The sequence below is a fragment of the Plecotus auritus genome (assembly GCF_963455305.1).
Source record: "Plecotus auritus genome assembly, chromosome: 3".
Classification (NCBI taxonomy): domain Eukaryota; kingdom Metazoa; phylum Chordata; class Mammalia; order Chiroptera; family Vespertilionidae; genus Plecotus; species Plecotus auritus.
Window position 1 is genome coordinate 45,841,308 of NC_137772.1, and position 21,438 is coordinate 45,862,745.

General features: G+C 42.7%; 1 protein-coding gene across 7 annotated transcripts in view; it reads left to right on the top strand.

Moving 5' to 3' along the window:
• The first annotated feature begins 6,667 nt into the window (after positions 1 to 6,667).
• Positions 6,668 to 21,438, top strand: part of DZIP1 (DAZ interacting zinc finger protein 1) — a 54,511-nt gene continuing 39,740 nt past the window's right edge. For 2 of the 7 annotated variants that reach the window (XM_080659123.1, XM_080659125.1), the window contains exons 1-9: positions 6,668 to 6,993; positions 7,621 to 7,718; positions 8,071 to 8,284; positions 9,028 to 9,291; positions 9,407 to 9,964; positions 14,938 to 14,958; positions 15,935 to 16,019; positions 18,638 to 18,751; positions 18,861 to 18,985. In XM_080659123.1, the coding sequence (XP_080515249.1) occupies positions 9,289 to 9,291; positions 9,407 to 9,964; positions 14,938 to 14,958; positions 15,935 to 16,019; positions 18,638 to 18,751; positions 18,861 to 18,985 (906 nt within the window). In that variant the 5' untranslated portion in view covers positions 6,668 to 6,993; positions 7,621 to 7,718; positions 8,071 to 8,284; positions 9,028 to 9,288. The remainder of the gene's footprint in view (positions 6,994 to 7,620; positions 7,719 to 8,070; positions 8,285 to 9,027; positions 9,292 to 9,406; positions 9,965 to 14,937; positions 14,959 to 15,934; positions 16,020 to 18,637; positions 18,752 to 18,860; positions 18,986 to 21,438) is intronic. The other 5 variants (XM_080659126.1, XM_080659128.1, XM_080659127.1 and 2 more) reach the window with 3 other exon arrangements.

A 21,438-nucleotide genomic window follows, 5' to 3' on the forward strand; every position in this document is an offset into this window, starting at 1 on the left:
ATTAACTAACAAGAAAGGAAAGGGAAGGACAGATACTATAGGTATGCCATTTGTAGTTTTGCCAGAAAGTTGCACTTTAACATTCTCCAGATCTGTTTCCCACAGATCCTGGAGGAAGGGACTGGACAAAGGAAGAATAGATGCGAGACCAGTAAAATCTAGGTGATGTGGGAAAATGTGACTGCCTATCAGTCACACCTGGGAACAGGGCATTGGCCAGAATAGGTGTGGTCATTGCAAGGGTTGGAAATCTGAGATACATACGCTCCTGAACAAAGGGAGTTCTCTTTCTTGGCCCTCTTGCTCTCTTAGGACTCTTGTTGCAAGGGGCACACTTCCCTGCATTCTCCACACATTGGACTAATGGATAACAATTAGCCTGATCCTCTGCTGGAGTTAACTCCACCATGGAACCAAAACTCTAGACACTGACTCCGCTTCAAGCTCTGTTGAATCCCCAGCTGCACCTTTTCCAAGTCTAGTTTAAGGGAAATGGGACTTCGGAAACTGAGGGATGTAATTTCATGTGAATAAAAATCACTCATTCTCCTGTGTGAGACTTCGATTTTTTTTTTCTCAGCATGTCATAAGAACCCCACTCCCACTAGCATCAGAGAAATTCCACCTGTGCAAGTCTCTGATAGCACTACCACCCTCTCCAATCTGGGACCCCTCAGGGGATGCCACCTAAACCGGCAGTTGGACATCCCTCTCGCAATCCGGGACCGCTGGCTCTTAATTGTTCACCTGCCTGCCAGCCTGATCCCCCTAACTGCTCTCCCCTGCCAGCCTGATCCCCCTAACTGCTCTCCCCTGCCAGCCTGATCACCCCTAACTGCCTCTGCCTTGGCCCCGCCACCATGGCTTTGTCTGGAAGGACGTCTGGTCTAATTAGCATATTACCCTTTTATTAGTATAGATAGAGGCCTAGTGCACGGTGGGGGCCTGCTGGTCTGCCCTGAAGGGGGTCCAAGATCTGGGTGGGGGTCCCCACTGGGGACAGTGCTGGCCTGGGCAAGGAGCTGGGGCAGTTTGCAGGCAGGCCAAGATTGGCATATTACTCTTTTATTAGTATAGATGAGAGAATTCATCAGAAGATAGGGAATCTATGCAAATGGCAACATTTAAGAGGATCTATAATACTGAATGCAGTGGTTCTCAAAGTGGGACCCCCAGACAATGGCATCACCTGGAAACTTGTTAGAAATGCAAATTTTCTGGCCCCAGCCCAGACTTGCTAAACCAAAAACTTTAGGGATGAGCACAGCTATCCATGTTTTTTTTTTTTTTTTAATAAATCTTTATTCAGATTATTACAATTATTTCTCCTTTTTCCCCCCATAGCTCCCCTCCACCCAGTTCCCACCCCACCTTCTGCCCTTACCTCCCCCACACTGTCCTCATCCATAGGTGTATGATTTTTGTCCAGTCACTTCATGAACCCCCCCCCCCATACCCCTTTCCCCCTGAGAATTATCAGTCCACTCCCTTTCTATGCCCCTGATTCTATTATATTCACCAGTTTATTCTGTTCCTCAGGTTTTTAATTCACTTGATTTTTATGTTCACTTGTTGATAGATATGTATTTGTTGTTCATAATTTTTCTCTTTACTTTTTTCTTCTTCCTCTTCTTTAAGAATACCTTTCAGCATTTCATATAATACTGGTTTGGTAGTGATGAACTCCTTTAGCTTTTTCTTATCTGTGAAGCTCTTTATCTGTCCTTCAATTCTGAATGATAGCTTTGCTGGGTAGAGTAATCTTGGTTGTAGGTTCTTGCTATTCATCACATTGAAAATTTCTTGCCACTCCCGTCTGGCCTGCATAGTTTCTGTTGAGAAATCAGCTGACAGTCGTATGGGTGCTCCCTTGTAGGTAACTAACTGTTTTTCTCTTGCTGCTTTTAATATTCTCTCTTTGTCTTTTGCTCTTGGCATTTTAATTATAATGTGTCTTGGTGTGGTCCTCTTTGGATTCCTTTTGTTTGGGGTTCTGTGCGCTTCCTGGACTTGTAAGTCTATTTCTTTCACCAGGTGGGGGAAGTTTTCGGTCATTATTTCTTCAAATAGGTTTTCAGTATCTTGCTCTCTCTCTTCTTCTGGCACCCCCATAATTCTGATGTTGGTACGCTTGAAGTTGTCCCAGAGTCTTCTTACACTATTTTCAACTTTTGGATTTTTTTTTTTTTGCTTTTTGCTTTTTCGGTTGAGTGTTTTTTGTTTCTTTGTGTTTCAATTCTTTGACTTGATTTTTGTGTTCCTCTTGTCTGTTTTTGGGTCTCTGTATAATATTTTTTATTTCAGTCAGTGTATGTTTAATTTCTAGTTGGTCCTTTTTCATATCTTCGAGGGTCTCGTTATATTTATCGGCCTTTTCTAGATATTCTTAAAAAGCCTTATAACTGTGGTTTTGAATTCTATATCCAGTCGTTTGTTTTCCTCCATTTCTTTCGTTTGTGATCTGATTCTTTGACGCCGCATTTTCATTGCTTCCCTGAGTTGGTAAGGTAGATTTGTGTGCTAGGTTTCCAATATGGCCCAGTGGGTCTGCTTCCCCAGTTAACCTGAGGTGGACACTCTTGGTGTACCCCTTTGTGGACTGTGTGTACAGCCTTGTTGTAATTAAGTCTTGATTGTTGTTGGTATCACTGGGAAGAATTGACCTCCAGGCCAGTTGGCTGTAAGGATCAGCTGTTTCTATGCTGGGAGAAGTTCGGTGCTGGAGACAGCCTTATAGGATTAGACTTGCCAAATTGCAATAGCCTCTGTGCTCAGCTTGGATGGGGTGGAGTCTCAGTCTTGGCTTCCTGTCAGCCTTACCCTTGCACGCACGTGCGCGCCTTCAGACCTCCACCTTCCCTGGCTCCTGAGTCTCTGCCCGAGAGTCCAGACTCCCCCCACAAGAGCGTGGGTCCCCAGGGGCTCGCCTGGAACCGGGGTTCAGTGCAGTCAGAACTGGGGCCCAGTGGAGTCAGGAACCTCCGACTCCCTTCCACTAGGGAAAGCCTGTGGCAACCTCCGCAGCCTTTGTGCGCACTGGCGTGCGCGCGCGCGCTTTCAGTCCTCCGCCTTCCCCGGCTCCCGAGTCTCCGCCCTAGAGTCCAGACTCCCCCCGTAATAGCGTGGGTCCCCAGGGGCTCGCCTGGAACTGGGATTCAGTGCAGTCAGAGCTGGGGTTCAGTGCGGTCGGGGGCTTCCTTCCCCCTTCCGCCAGAGAAAGTCAGCCAGGCTCTCAGCCGCCCTTCCTCTCTGCGCGCACAAAGACCCTTTGCCGTACCTCCAATTCTCTGTGAGCTTTTCTCTTTCCTTCTGGTTGTAGAATTTTCACTCAGCCAGCTTTCCTGTGGTTCTGGATGGTGTCCGTTCTGTCTTTTAGTTGTAGTTTTGAAATTGTTGTGCGAGGCAGCAGTTTAGGTGCTTACCTATGCCGCCATCTTGGTTTCTCCTATCCATGTTTTAACAAGTCTTCAAGGGGAATCTGAAGAAAGTTTGAGAGCAGTTGAGGTAAAGGATTTGAAGTCCTCAAACCATCCTGAATTAATTCCTCACTCTGCTTTCTTAGCTGAGAAAGCTTTGTCACCTTTGCATGTGAGAACTAACAATATTCCTAGCAGGAGACAAGCCACATTGTTGCTATGGCAACCATAGTACAAATTTAGCATGGCTTGGGGGTAAGAGTGTGGAAGTGACACAATCTTGGATATTGGTACAAAATAGTTAGAAATCTAAAAGTTGTAGAAATTTATTAACTTATATCACCCGCAAAATTGGAAGAATGTTTGTGGGAATAGATTTTGAGGTTGCTAGGTCAAGGAGCATGGTCCTTATTTTGGATCAGGTAAAACATACAGTTGTGGCCTGGCTGCTGTGGCTCAGTGGTTGAGTGTCGACCTATGAACCAGGAGGTCACATGCCTGACCTATGAACCTGGTTAGGGTACATGCCCGGGTTGTGGGCTCAAACCCCAGTGTGGGGAGTGCAGAAGGCAGTCGATCAATGACTCTCTCTCATCATTGATGTATCTATCTCTCTCTCCCTCTCCCTTCCTCTTTCTAAAAAAAAAAAAAAAAAAAAAAAAAAAAAAAAAAGTGTTGACCTATGAACCAGGAGGTCATGGTCTGATTCCTCATCCAGGTTGTTTCTACCTCTCTCTCCCTCTTCCTTCCTTTCTGAAATCAATAAAAATATCTTTTTTAAAGAAAAGTATAATTGTGAGCACTTACCAGTGATTGTGTATTCAGTGTGTAACAAGCTAGGGAAAAATTGTTCAATGTAAACGTGCACTGAACTTTGTCCCCCAACAAATTACATAACAAAAGTCAGAAATCCCTTAACAAGTATAAGAGAAGGAATTTAAAAACTTCAGGAAATGGGGAATAAAGGTTTGGATAGATTATGCTCATCTAGTCCAGGCACTTCCTCACATATTTGATACAAACTTTATTTTAGTAATAAAAAATATAGACTGGTATGGTGTGAGTGTCCCCCCCACGTCCCGCGTGGTTCAGGGTTCAGGTTCAAGGTTCGGGTTCTGGAGGAGGCCGCACACAAATGAAAGAGACTAGACAAGAAAATATAAATTTGGGAATTGGGGGCCAGGCGGGAGCCCAACTCAAGAGGAAGGACTCCGCTTTGCTTGGGCCTTGCTGTCCCTTTTATTCAGGTTTTGGGATACACTCATAGCCCTTAGGCAGGCAATTCCAATAATAGCCAATCAGCAAGGATTTACATAAAACTAAAAGGTGGAAGTTGCTTCAGCTACCATTGTCTCAACTAAACAGTGGGTGCAGAGCTCTGACCTTTCAGAGCTCAAGGTCTCCAGCCTTCGGGTTCCTTGTCAACACCTCTCTGCTAGTGAAGGCAATGGGTGGCTTCCAACAGTATTGGGTATCAGGGTGGCTTTAGTGTAGATGCCAAAGCCATTATAGGTAGTTCAAGCAAAAAGGTAACTGCACCCAGTTAGATGCTTGCAAATCATTGAAAGAGTTAAAGGAGTGTGGGGTGGTGAGGGTAGCATTGGAACTGTTAAGTTCAGGACTTTGATCCTCTGATAAAAAAGCCAGTGTAGCCACTGCTGTCTCAACAGCCACTTGACACATTGCAAGTTGTGACTAGACATTTTCTCATACTTGCTATTTTCAAATAAGAGAAATAGGAACAATTTGAAATAAATTCAGCTACATTTTTATTTGCTTCCCATAAGTATAATCAATATTCATCATTTGATTATACTTTGATCCTTTTTAAGGATCATATTTGTCTACAAAACCAAATATTTATTTGAGCACATACTAAATGTGCTCAATGTGCTAAACACTTGAGGATCTCATAGTCTGGTGGAGAAGAAAGATACCCAAATAATTAAAAATTTTAATTAATTATCACAGTCACTCCCCAATCAGCTGTGATAACTGGTATAAAGTGTTTAAAAGGATGAAGAATGTATGATTGCTGCTATGCCGTGTCAACCGGTTTATCTTCTTTCTTCCAACTCTACATATGTGGGATAATATACTGACAATGGGGAATGGGGAATGCAAGGAACTCAGATGGTGTATCATCAAACAATGTTAATTAAGCAATCATCTTACACACACACACACACACACACACACACACACACACACACACACACATGCACCTCAAAGGATATTGGCCTTATTTACCTTTTAGTACCTGAAATTTCTATCTAGAAATATTTGTCATACCACTATGGAGGATTTTTAGAAGGATCTTAGATTCTCTTTCAAATTTAAGCATTTTAAAATTAGACAAATTTTAAAATCCCACCAAGGCTGTCCTAGGCCTTATGATTTCCAGTGAAAACTAAAGCATGGAATTCAACATAAATACTTAGTGCTGTATTACCACATTGGAAGAATTTTTGCTAAATAAAGTACGGTACAAAGTTGACTCAGTCAGGACAAAGCACAAGTAACCTGTTGTTGTACAGCAAAAATTCTGTAGTTACTCTTTTTTAATTGAAGAACAATTTTTTTTTTTTGCTACAGCAGACACTAAGATTTTGCAAAAGATGCATCAAATTTCTCGATCTGAGTCAACCTCATGGTTGTTAAAATAATTGTTAAAAATACATACCTTCTGGGTTACTCGTTATTTTAAAATACTGAATTTTGCCCCATTGTCAGACCATATGTTCAAACTTTACTAGTAGGTTAAATAAATGGTCACTCTACTCTTAACCCACAACTCCCTTCTCCCCACAACTCCCTTCTCCCCACACCGTGGAACTTTCGACAGAGATCTGTGTCTCTCCTCCTAAAGTGGGCATAAGTGAGAGACACCGAAACCTCGTGTGCTTCACTTGCAAAGTGCCTAATCCGTTTTCACGTCACACGTCACTCAAATGCAGGGCTGCAATACGCAGCCTCTTCAAGGTCCCTTGCATTTGCACATTTCTGCGATTAAAAAGAGTCTCTTCTTGGGAGTAAATTCACATAAAGCCCCTATATGACATTAGCTAGCTGAAGGCCAGGCCAACTGCAGGGTTAGAGTGAATCTGGTTTCCTTTGAAAAACCTCTTTGGAGCGAGCATCCCACACCCGCAACCGAGTGGGCCCGGCACCACGTGTCTGCACCAACAGCCGGATTGGCGGAGCGCATTTCATCGCTGCAGTCTAGACATGCAAGGTCCCGCCCAGCTGCCAGAAGAGCTGGGAAGCGGAGAGAAGAGGCCAGAGAAAGATCGCGGAGGGGAGGGGGAGGGAGGGGGGTGGGGGATCCAGAGGCGTCAGCGGCCTGGAATCTGGGAGGGCCCGGAGCCGAGCCTGGCGGCTGCCTTGCCACAACTTGCCCAGACCAGACAGGCTTCAACCTACATCTTGCAAGGAGCCGGCTCGCTGCTTCCCGCTTAGCTGCTCCTGGGCCACTGTGGACCTGCCCGCACTAGCAGCGCACCTGGGGTCTGGGTCCCCCAGCATCGCCCCCGTCTGCTTGCAGCGCCCGGCGCCTGCCCTGGAGCGCGCAGCTGGGGTGAGCCGAGACCTGGGATGCGCCAGGTGCTCCGGGAGTCCGCGGCAGATAGGGCATCTTGGTGTCCGTGCAGCCGGGTCCTCTTCCCTCTTCCCAGGCTGTGAGCAGAGGCGCTGCAGACCCCGCTAGCATGGCTGCCGCAGCCCCCATTCCCATTTGCCTGCAAAGCGGAGACGCCAAGGCCCCAGTGGAGCCAGCGTCTCCCAAGCTTTGTCTTTGCGGGTTCGGGAGCCTGCCCCGCTGGCGGCCCTGCTGGGGGATGAGGCACAGAGGGAAGGGGAAAGCGTGCCCCCTTCATTCCTGGTCCGGCCATCTTGCGGACCAGATTCAATCAAGGAGCGAGAATGGCCAGCGCCGTGGCGCCAGAGTGGGACCAGAGTGGTGGCGGCGAAAAGAAATGGGTGTCTCTGGCCCGCGTGCCTCCTCCCTAGACTGCAGTGGGGGCTTGTGAACAGTCTCCCACGCTCAGCTCCAAAGGCTTGGTCCTAGAGCACGGCAGAAAATAACAGGGAAAAGGGGTGGAAGCTGACATTTACTTTAAGCGCCTAATTCATTTGGACCTTCTTTATCCACGCGTTCCTTCGACAGATTCTTAACGCCTCTGCCTGCCTGTTTGTCCTATGCTAGGTGCTGGGAATATAACGGTGAGCAAGAGAGACCTCGGCCCTTGTTCCCGCTGATCCTGCAGCCCAGTGGATGGAGTCCACAACTTACAGACCTGCCAGGTCGGTATCTGATCCCCTGTGAACTGAGGCCTAGTGCTGACATAACTTGTTCTAGGTCAGGCAGCAAGTAAATGGAAGACTCAAACTTTGAACCTAGATCTTTAAGACTTTTATGCTGGGTGCAGTGAATCCGTAATAACCGCCCCCCCCCCTCCCGCCAAGTTCCATTAAACGTTATTTGGATGTATGGTTTCTATGAAGTCATAGAAGCGTATGCCTGTTTCCTGGATGCTTTTATGTAGGCTTATCTGTAGTAACAATATCTGGAAAGTGGTAAAAATATTGGATATTACAGCTATGCTTCTGGTTACTCTGAATTGTATTTTTCTTTCCTCTGTTCTTTGGCTGTTAGGAAAGACAAAAGTTTTCCTGATGGTTGGTCCAAGCCAGGGCTCCCTGGTGGATTGAGGAATGTCTGGCTTTTCCTCAGCTCATTGATCTCTATGGTAGCCACAGGCAGCCCTCAGAAGACCCCAAGAATGAGAGGCCCGAGGTCTACAAGTTGCTGCTAGAAATTTTTTAGCCTCTCCAAAAAACAGAATGCAGCTGCCACACAAGTTTGTAAGGTAGATACCAGAGCCCTGTAAAACTTGATGGTAAAGCTGATGGTTAAAGTTCCCCTCCATGTATCTTTTTTTTTACCTTCACATTTTGAAAAATGCATCCTTTTGGAAAGACAAAGTATTAAATATTCGGGGAAGTTTTTTGGTTTGTACTTCTATCAGAATGTTAACTTAGGTGGCCAACCTGTAGAAGAAGAAAGAGTCCATTTAAAAAAGTATCTTTCATGTAAGAAATGTAAAAGCGTATTATCAAATACAATAAACTACACCACAAATTTATTGAGGTATCATACACAAAATGCATCCTTATTTTCGGTGCATACAATTGATGAATTTTGTCAAATGTATAGGCCTGGGGAATCAACAAAACAATCAAAATATAGAATATTGTTTATTATACTCCAAAGTGTCTTTGTGCCCTTTGGAAGCCAGCCCCCCCTATATCCCAGTTAACATTACATAGTTTCATTGCTTAATGTTTTCTAAATTATGTGTAAAAAATAAGAGCGAATAGATATTTCTGATCATAAAACCTAAAGCGAAAATAGCAGTGAATAACCTGAGTATGGCAACTGGGACCCACAGGGCCCTGGGATGTGGATCCCTGGGCTTTAGGGACATGGCACGTCCTGCCCAAAGGCCAGGGAGGGTGGTGCCCCGGGGAGCGGACGCTCAGGAGGTGCCGTCTCTGGGTGGACGGGTGTGTCCACTCAGGCTCGTTCAGGAGTTCTTCTCTGGTCTCACAGGGCCCTGGGCGCTCGCTGACTACGAGGGGGGGCCGGCGCGCCCTTTGCTCCCAGTCCCTGGGGCTGGGGACGCTGCCATAGCAACGGCGGAGACGCTCAGAGCTTAGGCCGCTGCCTCCGCCGCCGCCGCCTCCTGAGAGCTGGCTTTCTCCTGATCGTGAGGAGTGGGGCGGCGGCGGTCCGGGAGGCGGCCCGGGCCCGGTAGCTGTGTCCACCCTCTCCTCCGATGCCAGCAGAGGTGGTGGCCAATTTGCTGCAAGCATGGTAAGAGCTGGAGGCCTGGACGCTCGTCTGCGGGCGCCAGGCAAGGGGCAGCCGCGGGAGGCGGGGCCACGGGACTCAGCTCTCCTGCCACTCCCGCTTTGTCTCCCTCCCACAGCCCTTCCACAAGCAGGTCTACTACCCACTCACCAACGGTCTCGAGGGTTCTGACGCCTCCGGAGGGGCCGCGGCAGGCGCGGCCGCCATGGCCTGTTTCCCTCCCAGCGCGGCGACGGGTCCCCTGCCCTTCTTCCAGTTCCGGCCGCGGCTGGAGAGTGTGGACTGGCGGCGGCTGAGCGCCATCGACGTGGACAAGGTGGCGGGGGCTGTGGACGTGCTCACGCTGCAGGAGAACATCATGAACATCACCTTCTGCAAGCTGGAGGACGAGAAGTGCCCGCACTGCCAGTCGGGGGTGGACCCCGTGCTGCTGAAGCTCATCCGCCTGGCGCAGCTGTCCATCGAGTACCTGATGCACTCGCAGGAGTTCCTCACTTCGCAGCTGCACGCCGTGGAGGAGCGGCTGCGCCTGAGCCTCGCCAACTGCGAGCAGAGCAAGGAGCTCCTCAGCAAGCAGGCCGGCGAGATCAAGTTCCTCAAGGAAGAGTGCAAGCGCAGGAAAAAGATGATCGCCACTCAGCAAATGATGATGGAGGCCAAAGCCAGCTATTACCAGGTGTGTTGTGATTATAATTCATAACCCCCCAAAACCTCAATTCCCACTAGCTGGGATATTGATAGCCCTTTATATCACCTTTTTGTTGTTGTTTGCTTTTTTTTTTTTTTTTAAAGATTTGTACTGTATATTAGAAAAACAACTTATTTAAATGAACCAAAACAGTGATTTTAACTAACAGATGACATGGTTCATTATTTTCTTTAGAGTACCATAGGATTAATGATTAAACAAGTAACGTGGTCTGCAGTGCTTTAAGCCATGTACATGCTGCTTGTTTTAGAAGCTGTTTCCTTCTCCTAATCCGAGTAATGAAAAATAAACCATGTACAAATTGCAACTGAGATTATCCCCCAAGATCTGGAATTATTACATTTGTGGATTTTTCTCATTTTTTTCAAGATCTTTTCACATTTACAGAAAAGTTGCAACAATAGTGCAAAGAACTTCCATATACCCTTCAACCAAATTCATCAGTTGTTAACATTTGCTTATTTCCTTTGCTTCTATACATATTATTGAACCACTCGACAGTAAGTTTTAGACTTCTACATATTTCAATGTGTATATTTCCTAGGAACAAGAAAACTCAATAATATAACAAGAGTATTTTAAAAATAAAAAATATTTCTTTTCTGTTGTTGATCTTATTTCTAAGGCAGAGTCTTTGTGCAAGAAATAGGATTCCTAAACCTCTTGCTACTTCTCATTGAAAAGCATGATCTGACTATTATTAAGTTTCTAATTACTGTAAGATCTGTTATAAAGCACAGTGATGGTAGATCAGATAGTGTTGGCTTTGGGGCCTGACAGACCAAGTTGTTGATGTGTATCAATAATTTATTTTTTAACTGGCTTGTATTCCATTATGTACATGTATCAAAGTTTGTTAACCTTTAACCTTTGAATGATGTTTTGCCTGGTTCTAGTGTTTGGCTATTATGAATAATTCTGATATGAACATTCACATGCAGGTTTTTATGTGAACTTATGTGTGTGTGTTTTCTATAGAAATTTTAAGTTCACAGCAAAATTGAGGAGAAGGTACAGAAAGTTCCCATATACTCCCTTGCCCCCACAAATGCATAGCCTCCTCCATTATCAATATCCTCCACCATAGTGGAAATTTATTGCAATTGATGAGCTTATATATATTGACACATCATTATCACCCAAAGTTTATAGTATATTTATGGTTTACTCTTGTGTTGTATATTCTATGGGTTTTGACAAATGTTTAATGACCTATATCCATCTTTTTGGTAGCATATGGAGTATTTTCATTGCCCTAAAAATCCTCTGTGCTCTGCCTATTCATCCTCCTTGCCCTCCAAACCTGGCAACTACAGAATGTCCTATAGTTGGACTTATACAGGATATAGCATTTTCATACTGGCTTCTTATACTTAGTAATATGCATTTCAGATTTAAAAAATATGTTTGTATTGATTTAAGAGAGAGAGGAAGGGAGAGTTAGAGATAGAAACATCAATGAGAGAGAAACATTAATCAGCTACCTCCTGCATGCCCCCTACTGAGGATCCGAGGCATGTTCTCTGACCAGGAATCAAACCCAGGACCTCTTGGTACATGATCAACGCTCAACCAACTGAGCCATACCGGCCAGGCCATTTCAGGTTCTTCCATGTCATTTCAAGGTTTGCTGGCTCATTTCTTTTTAGTGTTGAGTAATATTCTGTTATATAGATGGACCATAGTTTATTCATTCACCTAATGAAGAACACCCTGGTTGCTTCCATGCAATTATTAAGAAAGTTTCTATAAACATCTTTATGAAGGTTTTTGTGTGGCCATAAACTTTTAATTCCTTTGGGTAAATGACAAGGACTGTGATTGCTGGGTTGTATGGTAAGACTGTGTTTAGTGTTGTATGAAACTGTCAAAGTGGCTCTACCATTTTGTATTTCCACCAGCAGTGAATGAGAGTTTTGGCTGCTCCACATTCTCACCACCATTTTGTCAGGGGTCAATATTTTGACCATTCTAATAGGTGTGTGGTGGTATCTCATTGCTTAAATTTGCATTTCCTTGATGGCATATTATGTGAAACATCATTTCATATACTTATTTGCCATCTGTATCTTTTCTCTGGTGAGGTGTCTATTAAGGTCTTTGGCCCATTTTTTAGTTGGGTTATTTGTTTTCTTCTTGTTGAGTTTTAAGAGTTCTTTGTATAGTTTTATAACAATTCTTTACCAGTTGTGTGTTTTGCCAGTATTTTCTCCCAGTCTGTGTTTTGCCTTCTCATTCTCTTGACATTGTCTTTTGCAGAGCAGAAGTTTTTAATTTTAATGAAGTTCTACTTATCAATTATTTTTTCATGGCTGTGTATTTGGTGTTGTATCTAAGAAGGCATCACCATACCTAAGGTCATCTAGGTTTTCTCCTATGTCAGTGGTCGGCAAACTGCGGCTCGTGAGCCACATGCGGCTCTTTGGACCCTTGAGTTTGGCTCTTCCACAAAATACCATGGCCTGGGCGAGTCTATTTTGAAGAAGTGGCATTAGAAGTTTAAGTTTAAAAAATTTGGCTCTCAGAAGAAATTTCAATCGTTGTACTGTTGATATTTGGCTCTGTTGACTAATGAGTTTGCCGACCACTGTCCCATGTTATTTTCTAGGAATTTTATAGTTTTACATTTAGGTCTGTGATCCAGTTTGAGTTAGATTTGCACAGGATATCAGTATGTATGTTCTGTGTCTAGATCCATTTTTCCCCTTTAAAAATAGATGTCCATTTGTTCTAGCACCATTGTTGAAGAGACTATCTTTGTTCCCCTGTATTGCTTTTGCTTCTTTGTCAAAGTGCAGAAGACTATATTTATATAGGTTTATATCTGGGCACTCTATTCTGTTCCATTGATTTATTTGTCTATTCTTTAGCTAATACCACAGTGTCTTGATTACTCTATATAGTAAGTCTTAAAATTGGGTAGTATCAGTCTTCCAACTTTGTCCTTTGTCAATATTGTGTTGACTACTCTGGGTTTTTTGCTTCTTCCTTGTAAAGTTTAGAATCAGTTTGTTAATATCCACAAAATAACTTGCTGGGATTTTGATTGGAATTGTACTGAATCTATAGATCAAATTGGGAAGAACCAGCACCTTCCCATTTTGAGTCTTCTTATCCATTAACATGGATATCCATTTACTTAGTTCTTTGGTTTTGTTCATCAGAATTTTGAAACTTTCCTTATTTAGATCTTGCATATATTTTGTTAAGTTTATACTCAAGTATTTCATTCTTGGGGAGTGCCGATGTAAATGACATTGTGTTTTTAATTTCAAGTTTCACTTACAATTGTTAAAATATAGAAAAACAGTTGAATTTAGTATATTAACCTTATATTCTGCAACATTAAAATACCTGGTTATTAGTTTTTGGTCAATTCTTTTGGACTTTCTACATGGGCATGTTGTCTGCAAATAAAGACATTTCTGTGTCTTCCTTATCAGTCTGTATAGCTTTTATTTCATTTTCTTGTCTTATTGCATTGTATGGTGTTGCAAAGCAGTGGTGAGGGGATATCCTTGCCTTGTACCTGATCTTAGCTGGGAAGCTTTGAGTTTCTCACCATTAAGTATGACGTTAGCTATAGGTTTTTGTGGATATTAAGGTGAGAGTTCCTCTCTCCCCTGGAATTTTTAACTCTCAAACCATCCACTCTCATCCTCAAGCAATTTGTCAATTACGGTTTAGGTTTTCTTACCCTGCACTGGTTTCTCTGGGGTTTTTTGCCGCTGAGTTTCTGCTCTGGTAAACTGTGACTCCAGGTCTCGCCAAGCTCGGGGCAGTGGTTTGCCCTGTGTTCTCCCTTCTCCCTTCTCTTGCAGATCTAAGAAGAGTTGATTTTTCAGTCTGTTCAGCTTTTTACTTGTTGTTAGGATGGAGTGGTGATTTTCAAGCTCCCTACCTGCCCATCCAGAAACTGTAAACCTCTTAGATTTGTCTTTTTTTTTTTTTTTTTTTGTCATACAAAAGTTTCAACATACAGTAGACAAAATGTGAGTCTTTTCTGTTTGGAATAGGAACCTTCTTACCCTGAGCTCATGACTATTAGGTGTTATTAAAATATTATTTTCATTTTTGGAAATTAATAGTTATTTCTAGGGTTTCTCATCTTTTTTTTCTTTCCAGTGCTTTGCATAGCCCCAGAGCTCACACTTACACCTGAGTCAGTGTGTAGTCCCTAAAATACTGTGAGGCAACTAGAGCATGCATCATAAGCAGAAAAGACTGAAAAGATTCTTTGAAGATTCTCTGAAATGCAATGCCAAGAAATATGCCATAACACTTGTTTTCTGGAACACTAGAACCTAACGTTGTGATGCAGCCATACTAAGAGTAAGGCAGTAGAGGAATAGAAGAGCATGTAAATAGCACAATGGAGATGAAACAGTGGAATCCAAACTGAGAGAAACTCTGCAGGACAAATGTTCAGTTTCTTCAGAAGAATTGCAAGGAAAAAAGAGATGGAGCAGCAATCTATAGACTAAAAGAGAACTAAAGGATGTAACAGTCAATTGCAAAATATGGCTTTATTTGGATCCTGATTTAAAACAAACTAAAATTTTTTTCTAAGACAATGTGTGAAATATTGGGGAAAACAAACAAATGGTCGGCTATTTGTTGAATATAAAGGAATTAATATTCATGTTTTAAAAGGTAGAATAATGATATTATGATTGTATTAAAAGAAAGTCCTTTTATGCCATGACCAGTGTGGCTAACTTGTTTGAGTGTAGGCCTGAGTAACAAAGGGTCACAGGTTTGATTCCCAGTCAAGGGCACATACCTGGATTGCAGGTTCGCTCCCTGCCCCAGTGTGTGTGTATGTGTGGAGGGGAGGGGGCGGGGGGAAATGCAGGAGGCAACCAGTCGATGTGTCTCTCTCACATCAATGTTTCTCTCTTTCTCTCTCCCCCTTCCTCCCTTCCACGCTCTCTGAAAAGCAATGGAAAAAATATCCTCAGGTGAGGATTAACAGCAACAACAAAAACACCGCCCCCCCACCCCCCCCCCCCCCCAAAAAAAAGAACAGCACACCAAGAAAGTCCTTTTAGAGATAAATTCTGAAATATTGACAAATGAAATATATAATATCCAGGATTTATTTCAAAGTAATCCAGGGGTGAGGATATAGATAAAACAAGTTGAATTTTTGCTTAAATTTTGAATCAGTGTTTAAATGGAAAATAGAGATCCGGTAGAATTGACTTTTTCCCCCAGTAAATTCATTTTAGGAGGCTAAATATTTCTACAGCATTTGTTTAATTATTTATTAATGCTGGGCTCCAGGGGCAAAGCTGTGAATAATATAGACAAGAGTCAGTGCTCTTAAGAACCCAGAGGGATTAGGCAGGAGACAATAAACAAGTGAAAGTAAATAAATGTGAAAATGTTAGCTAGTGATACGTCCAATGATGAAAATAAGACAATGTGATGGGACAGTGACTGGCGGAAGAACCATCCTCGAAGATCTTGTTGAGGACGTGCCACTCATCCCCAGTGTGGAAAATGCTTCATAAATGACATCCTGAATGTCAAGTAGGGATTAGTCAGGGGAAGATCTAGGGAAGGTTCAGGCAGGGAACAGCCCATGAAAAGACTCTGAGGTTGGTCCACTTGAGAGACAAACAAAGACTAGCATTGCTGGAGTGTCCCCACAAGTTGGTGGTGATAGGCTAGGCATCACAAGTCTAATGGGAGCAGCGTTAGGGCTTCCAGAAAGCACCATGATGGGCTACTTTAACTGTTAAGTGATAGTTTCCAGAACGCCCTTGTTTTTATATTTGTCTTTTTAGTCATACTTTCAGTATCCCTTGCCAGGATGATATCTTTTGGGGGAAAGCCCCCAAGAGGTAGTGCTTCAGGTGCCTGGATTTTGATTGAAATTAGGTGAAGGACACTCATTATGACCACTTTGATTTGTTACTATCTCCTTTTCAGTGCCATTTTTGTGACAAGGCCTTTATGAACCAAGCCTTTCTACAGAGTCATATTCAGCGCCGTCACCCTGAAGATTCTCACCTTGGTAAGTAATAAGCTCAACTTTAATGAGCTGTTTTCTTTTTGGTAATTTTTTTATTTTTCCAGTGCGTTTTTCAATCCTTTTAAAAGAAAGTATCGCTGTCCTTGTCCATTCATGAAATAAATATTGAGCCCCTACTATGTGCCAGGCACTGTACTAGGGGTGGGGACACAGCCCAAGTGAAACAGACTAACTCCTGCATTCTAATGGGAGGGGCAGAGGAAACACACTTAAATGAATGAGTGATTCTTTTAAAATGGTGGCAAGTGCAATGAAGAAAATAAGTCATGAGAATGGGATGGAGAATGACTCTCGGGTAATCAGCAAAGGCTTCACTGAGGAGTTAATATTTGATCAGAAACCATAATGGTGAGTAGGTCTCAGTCTGGGGAAAATCTGAGAAATGAATATTCTAGGCCAGGGGAACTCTGATGGTGAGAGACATGAGGGAGAGGTAGGACCATGTGTTTGAGGACCAGACAGAAGGTTGGTGGAGTAGAGTGAGCAAGGCAGTGAGTGATATGTGGTGATGTTGGAGAGGAAGGAGCCAAGTCCCCTGGGGCCTTGAATGCCCTGAGCAGGAATGTGGGTGTTTTTATAAGCATAATGGGAAGCCATGGGAGGATTTTAAGTATGGGAAGACACAATCTAATTTGTACCTGAGAATGACCCCTCTAGCGACTGGTGGAGCATAAACTGTAGGGGCAGTGGTGGAAGCAGGTAGAAGAGTGAGGAGGCTGCAAGAGTAGCGTAGGTGAGAGAAGATGGCAACTGGACCACGATGGTACCAAGGAAGATGGAAGAAGTAAAGATAGAGAAGGTATATTTGAGGCACAGCCCACAGAGATGAAGCAAAGGCGATCCTGGGTTTTTGCCTGTATGTTTGGGTGAATGGCAATGATATTTTCCAAGATGGGAAACCTAGGGGCAGGAGGCAGTTTGAGGGAGGAAGGGGAATGGAGAGTTTGTGTTGGCCATGGGTAAACTTAAGTCACACATATAATTGCCATACAAGTGAAGATGCTGGAGGTCTGGAGGTCAAGGTAGAGGCCCAGGCTGGAGATAGAAACATGGGAGTTGTTAGCAGAGCTGGGTTGGATGAGGTCACCTAGACAGAGAAGAGAAGATAGCTAAGGGCCAGCTCCAAGGCTCTCCCAACAGTTTATAGCCCTATCAACAGGTTATGGCCTGAGTTTGCATTTTGGGATCTCAGGAGGAACAGCTGAGGAGAGTTAGAAATAGCAGTTATGGAGGCAGGAGTGAAACCTGTGGAGTGTGTGATCATGGAAACCAAGGGAAATAAGTGTTTCAAAAAGGGGACAATGGTCAGTTGTATCCAATGTTCCTAAGACACAGAGTAAGATGAAGGCTGAGAATTGACTGTTGTTATCACTATGGCTATTGGGAAACTTTGACATAGTAGCTTGGGTGGATTGGTGGGGACAAAATTCTGAATGGAGTGAGCTGAGCTGAGAATCAGGTGAGGGCATGGGCATGTGGATTACAGATTTTTAATTCAATAGTGTTTTCTGGGAAGGAGAGCAGAGACATGAGGCATTATCTGGAGGGAAACGTGGGATCGAGGGGAAATGTTTGTTTTGTTTGATGTGGGAGATACTCAGATGTGTTTGGATACAGATGTGAATTAACCGGTGTGTAGAAGGGGAAACCAAAGAAGCAGGAGAGGGAAAGGGTTCTGTGGTTTATCAAGGAACCAGGTTTCCTGGTACTTACATGTTCTCTAAAGTAAGGAATGCAACATCTAAGTGTCCACAAGCAGATCAAAGCATTCTGTAGACTGCTATCGTAATCCACAGAAAATCTTACTATAATCTTACATATTTTTAGTATATAGACATGTGTACTTCTAGCTTGTTGCTCAGTACCTACTTTCCCTTTTGGGCCAATCTGTTTCCATTTCTGCCTATTTTAGGTAAATAGATTTATTTAGGAATTAGCTAAGCTTTATGTAAACAATATGAACAGTTTAACATTCCATTTATAAACCATGGTCTACTAATATAATTTAGCAATATGTTGGAGAAATTGGAAAGATTAAATATTTTAATTAATCTACCATTCTTCAGTGTGAAACTGACTTTCTTTCTCTTCTGTTTCAGTATCTTATTCTATCTCATACTCGTTTCAGAGAGCACTTCACACTCTGAAATGAGTATTATTTCTTCAGGTCATCTTTGAGATTCTGACTTTCTACTTTGGTTTCCATACCTTTCATGTCTACTCTCACAGACACATGTATATCCATTCAGTCATGTGTACATCTGCATGTAAGTACATGTACATAAATATTCCTCCTTTCACTTGTTGCTTCCTTTTACAACTTTTCAGTGCCGCATTTTTGCCCTGTCGACAGGTTATGGCCTGAGTTTGCCAGCCTCTTCTTGTTTTAGCTACAGGGGTTCTCAGGGGAGTTCGGTGGGAGCAGAAGGATGGTGACCTCAGAGATTTCAATATGGTGGTACCTGCAGGGAAAGTCATTGCTTCCCTTCTCTGATTGAGACAGGCATCTCCAGGAAGGGCCCAGCGTTATTCCTTGTCACCATTAATGCTTCCTGAATGGGCTCTCATACTGTCTCTGTGGGATAATCCAACCTCCACAGGGTGGCTGGAAGAATCTGCTAAAAACAACTCAGTGCCCGATAATGTGAAGGACTGCAAACAAACACTAAGTAGCAAAAATTGGCTCATGTGGCATAGAAAAAGTAATCTCCCAAGTAAGAGCACTTTCCTTTGTCTTATCAATAGAACTCTACCCCGTAAGTTTTCAGATAGGTTTCATACGCATAGGTTTCATAGTTTAACAAGATATTTCTGTTGCAACAGAGTATAAGAAAAAGGAGCTGACCCATAAGCTCCAGAATGAGATCGACATGTTGAAGGAGCAGCTGCAGCTCACCAAGTCTCAGTTAGAGGCTTCACAGCACGCCCACGCAGTCAGATTCTCTGAGGTATGAGACCAAATTTCCAAACAACGGTATGTTGGGAAGGATTGGCAGTAATTCCTTTTAAATGTTTGTAGTATTCACCAATGAAGCCATCCCGTCCTGGGCTTTTCTTTGTTGGGAGTTTTTTTGTTTGTTTGTTTTGGGGTGTTTTTTTACATATATTTTTTTAAAAATATTTTTTTATTGTTTTCGGAGAGGAGAGAGAGAATCACCAATCGGCTCTCTCCTGTATGCCCCCTACTGGGGATTGAGCCCACAACCCTGGGTATGTGCCCTGACCGCTGGTTCCTGGGTTGACGCTCAAACACTGAGCCATGCCAGCTAGGCTGTTGGGAGGTTTTTGATTACTGATTCAATTTCCTTACTTCTTATTGCTCTGTTCAGATTTCCTATTTCTTCATGATTCAGTGTTGGTGTAGGTATGTATATTTGAAGGATTTTACCCATTTCTTCTAGATTGTCCAATTTGTTGGCATATAATTGGTCCTGGTAGTTTCTTATTATCCTTTGTAATTCTTTGCTATCAGTTGTAATGTCCCCTCTTTCATACATAATTTTATTTGAGTCCTCTATCTTTCTTAGTTAGTCTACCTAAAGGTTTCTCAATTTTTATTTTTTCAAAAAACCAATTCTTAGTTTTGTTGATCTTTTCTGTTGTTTTCCTATTCTCTATTATATTGATTTCTGCTCTAATTTATTATTTCCATCCCTTTGCTAACTTTGGGCTTTGTTCTTTTTTTTTTTTTTTCTAGTTATTTGAGTTGTAACATTAGGCTGTTTATTTGTGATTTCTTTTTTTATTTTTTATTTTTTTAATTTAATAAATCTTTATTGTTCAGATTATTACAATTGTTCCTCTTTTTTCCCCCATAGCTCCCCTCCACCCGGTTCCCACACCACCCTCTGCCTTTATCCCCCGCCCCCACTGTCCTCATCCATAGGTGTATGATTTTTGTCCAGTCTCTTCCTGTACACCCCCACACCCCTTTCCCCCCCGAGAATTGTCAGTCCACTCCCTTTCTATGCCCCTGATTCTATTATATTCACCAGTTTATTCTGTTCATCACATTTTTTTATTCACTTGATTTTTAGATTCACTTGTTGATAGATATGTATTTGTTGTTCATAATTTTTATCTTTACCTTTTTCTTCTTCTTCCTCTTCTTAAAGAATACCTTTCAGCATTTCATATAATACTGGTTTGGTGATGATGAACTCCTTTAGCTTTTTCTTATCTGTGAAGCTCTTTATCTGCCCTTTAATTCTGAATGATAGCTTTGCTGGGTAGAGTAATCTTGGTTGTAGGTTCTTGCTACTCTCATCTGGCCTGCATAGTTTCTGTTGAGAAATCAGCTGACAGTCGTATGGGTGCTCCCTTGTAGTTAACTATTTTTCTCTTGCTGCTTTTAATATTCTCTCTTTGTCTTTTGCTCTTGGCATTTTAATTATGATGTGTCTTGGTGTGGTCCTCTTTGGATTCCTTTTGTTTGGGGTTCTGTGCGCTTCCTGGACTTGTAAGTCTATTTCTTTCACCAGGTGGGGGAAGTTGTCTGTCATTATTTCTTCAAATAGGTTTTCAGTATCTTGCTCTCTCTCTTCTTCTGGCACCCCCATAATTCTGATGTTGGTACACTTGAAGTTGTCCCAGAGGCTCCTTACACTATCTTCATATTTTTGGATTCTTTTTTCTTTTTGCTTTTCCAGTTGAGTGTTTTTTGCTTCTTTGTATTTCAATTCTTTGACTTGATTCTTTTTTTTTTTTAAATAAATCTTTATTCAGATTATTACAATTATTTCTCCTTTTTCCCCCCATAGCTCCCCTCCACCCATTTCCCACCCCACCTTCTGCCCTTACCTCCCCCCCACTGTCCTCATCCATAGGTGTATGATTTTTGTCCATTCTCTTCATGAACCCCCCATACCCCTTTCCCCCTGAGAATTATCAGTCCACTCCCTTTCTATGCCCCTGATTCTATTATATTCACCAGATTATTCTGTTCCTCAGGTTTTTAATTCACTTGATTTTTAGGTTCGCTTGTTGATAGATATGTATTTGTTGTTCATAATTTTTCTCTTTACTTTTTTCTTCTTCCTCTTCTTTAAGAATACCTTTCAGCATTTCATATAATACTGGTTTGGTGGTGATGAACTCCTTCAGCTTTTTCTTATCTGTGAAGCTCTTTATCTGTCCTTCAATTCTGAATGATAGCTTTGCTGGGTAGAGTAATCTTGGTTGTAGGTTCTTGCTATTCATCACATTGAAAATTTCTTGCCACTCCCGTCTGGCCTGCATAGTTTCTGTTGAGAAGTCAGGTGACAGTCGTATGGGTGCTCCCTTGTAGGTAATTAACTGTTTTTCTCTTGCTGCTTTTAATATTCTCTCTTTGTCTTTTGCTCTTGGCATTTTAATTATGATGTGTCTTGGTGTGGTCCTCTTTGGATTCCTTTTGTTTGGG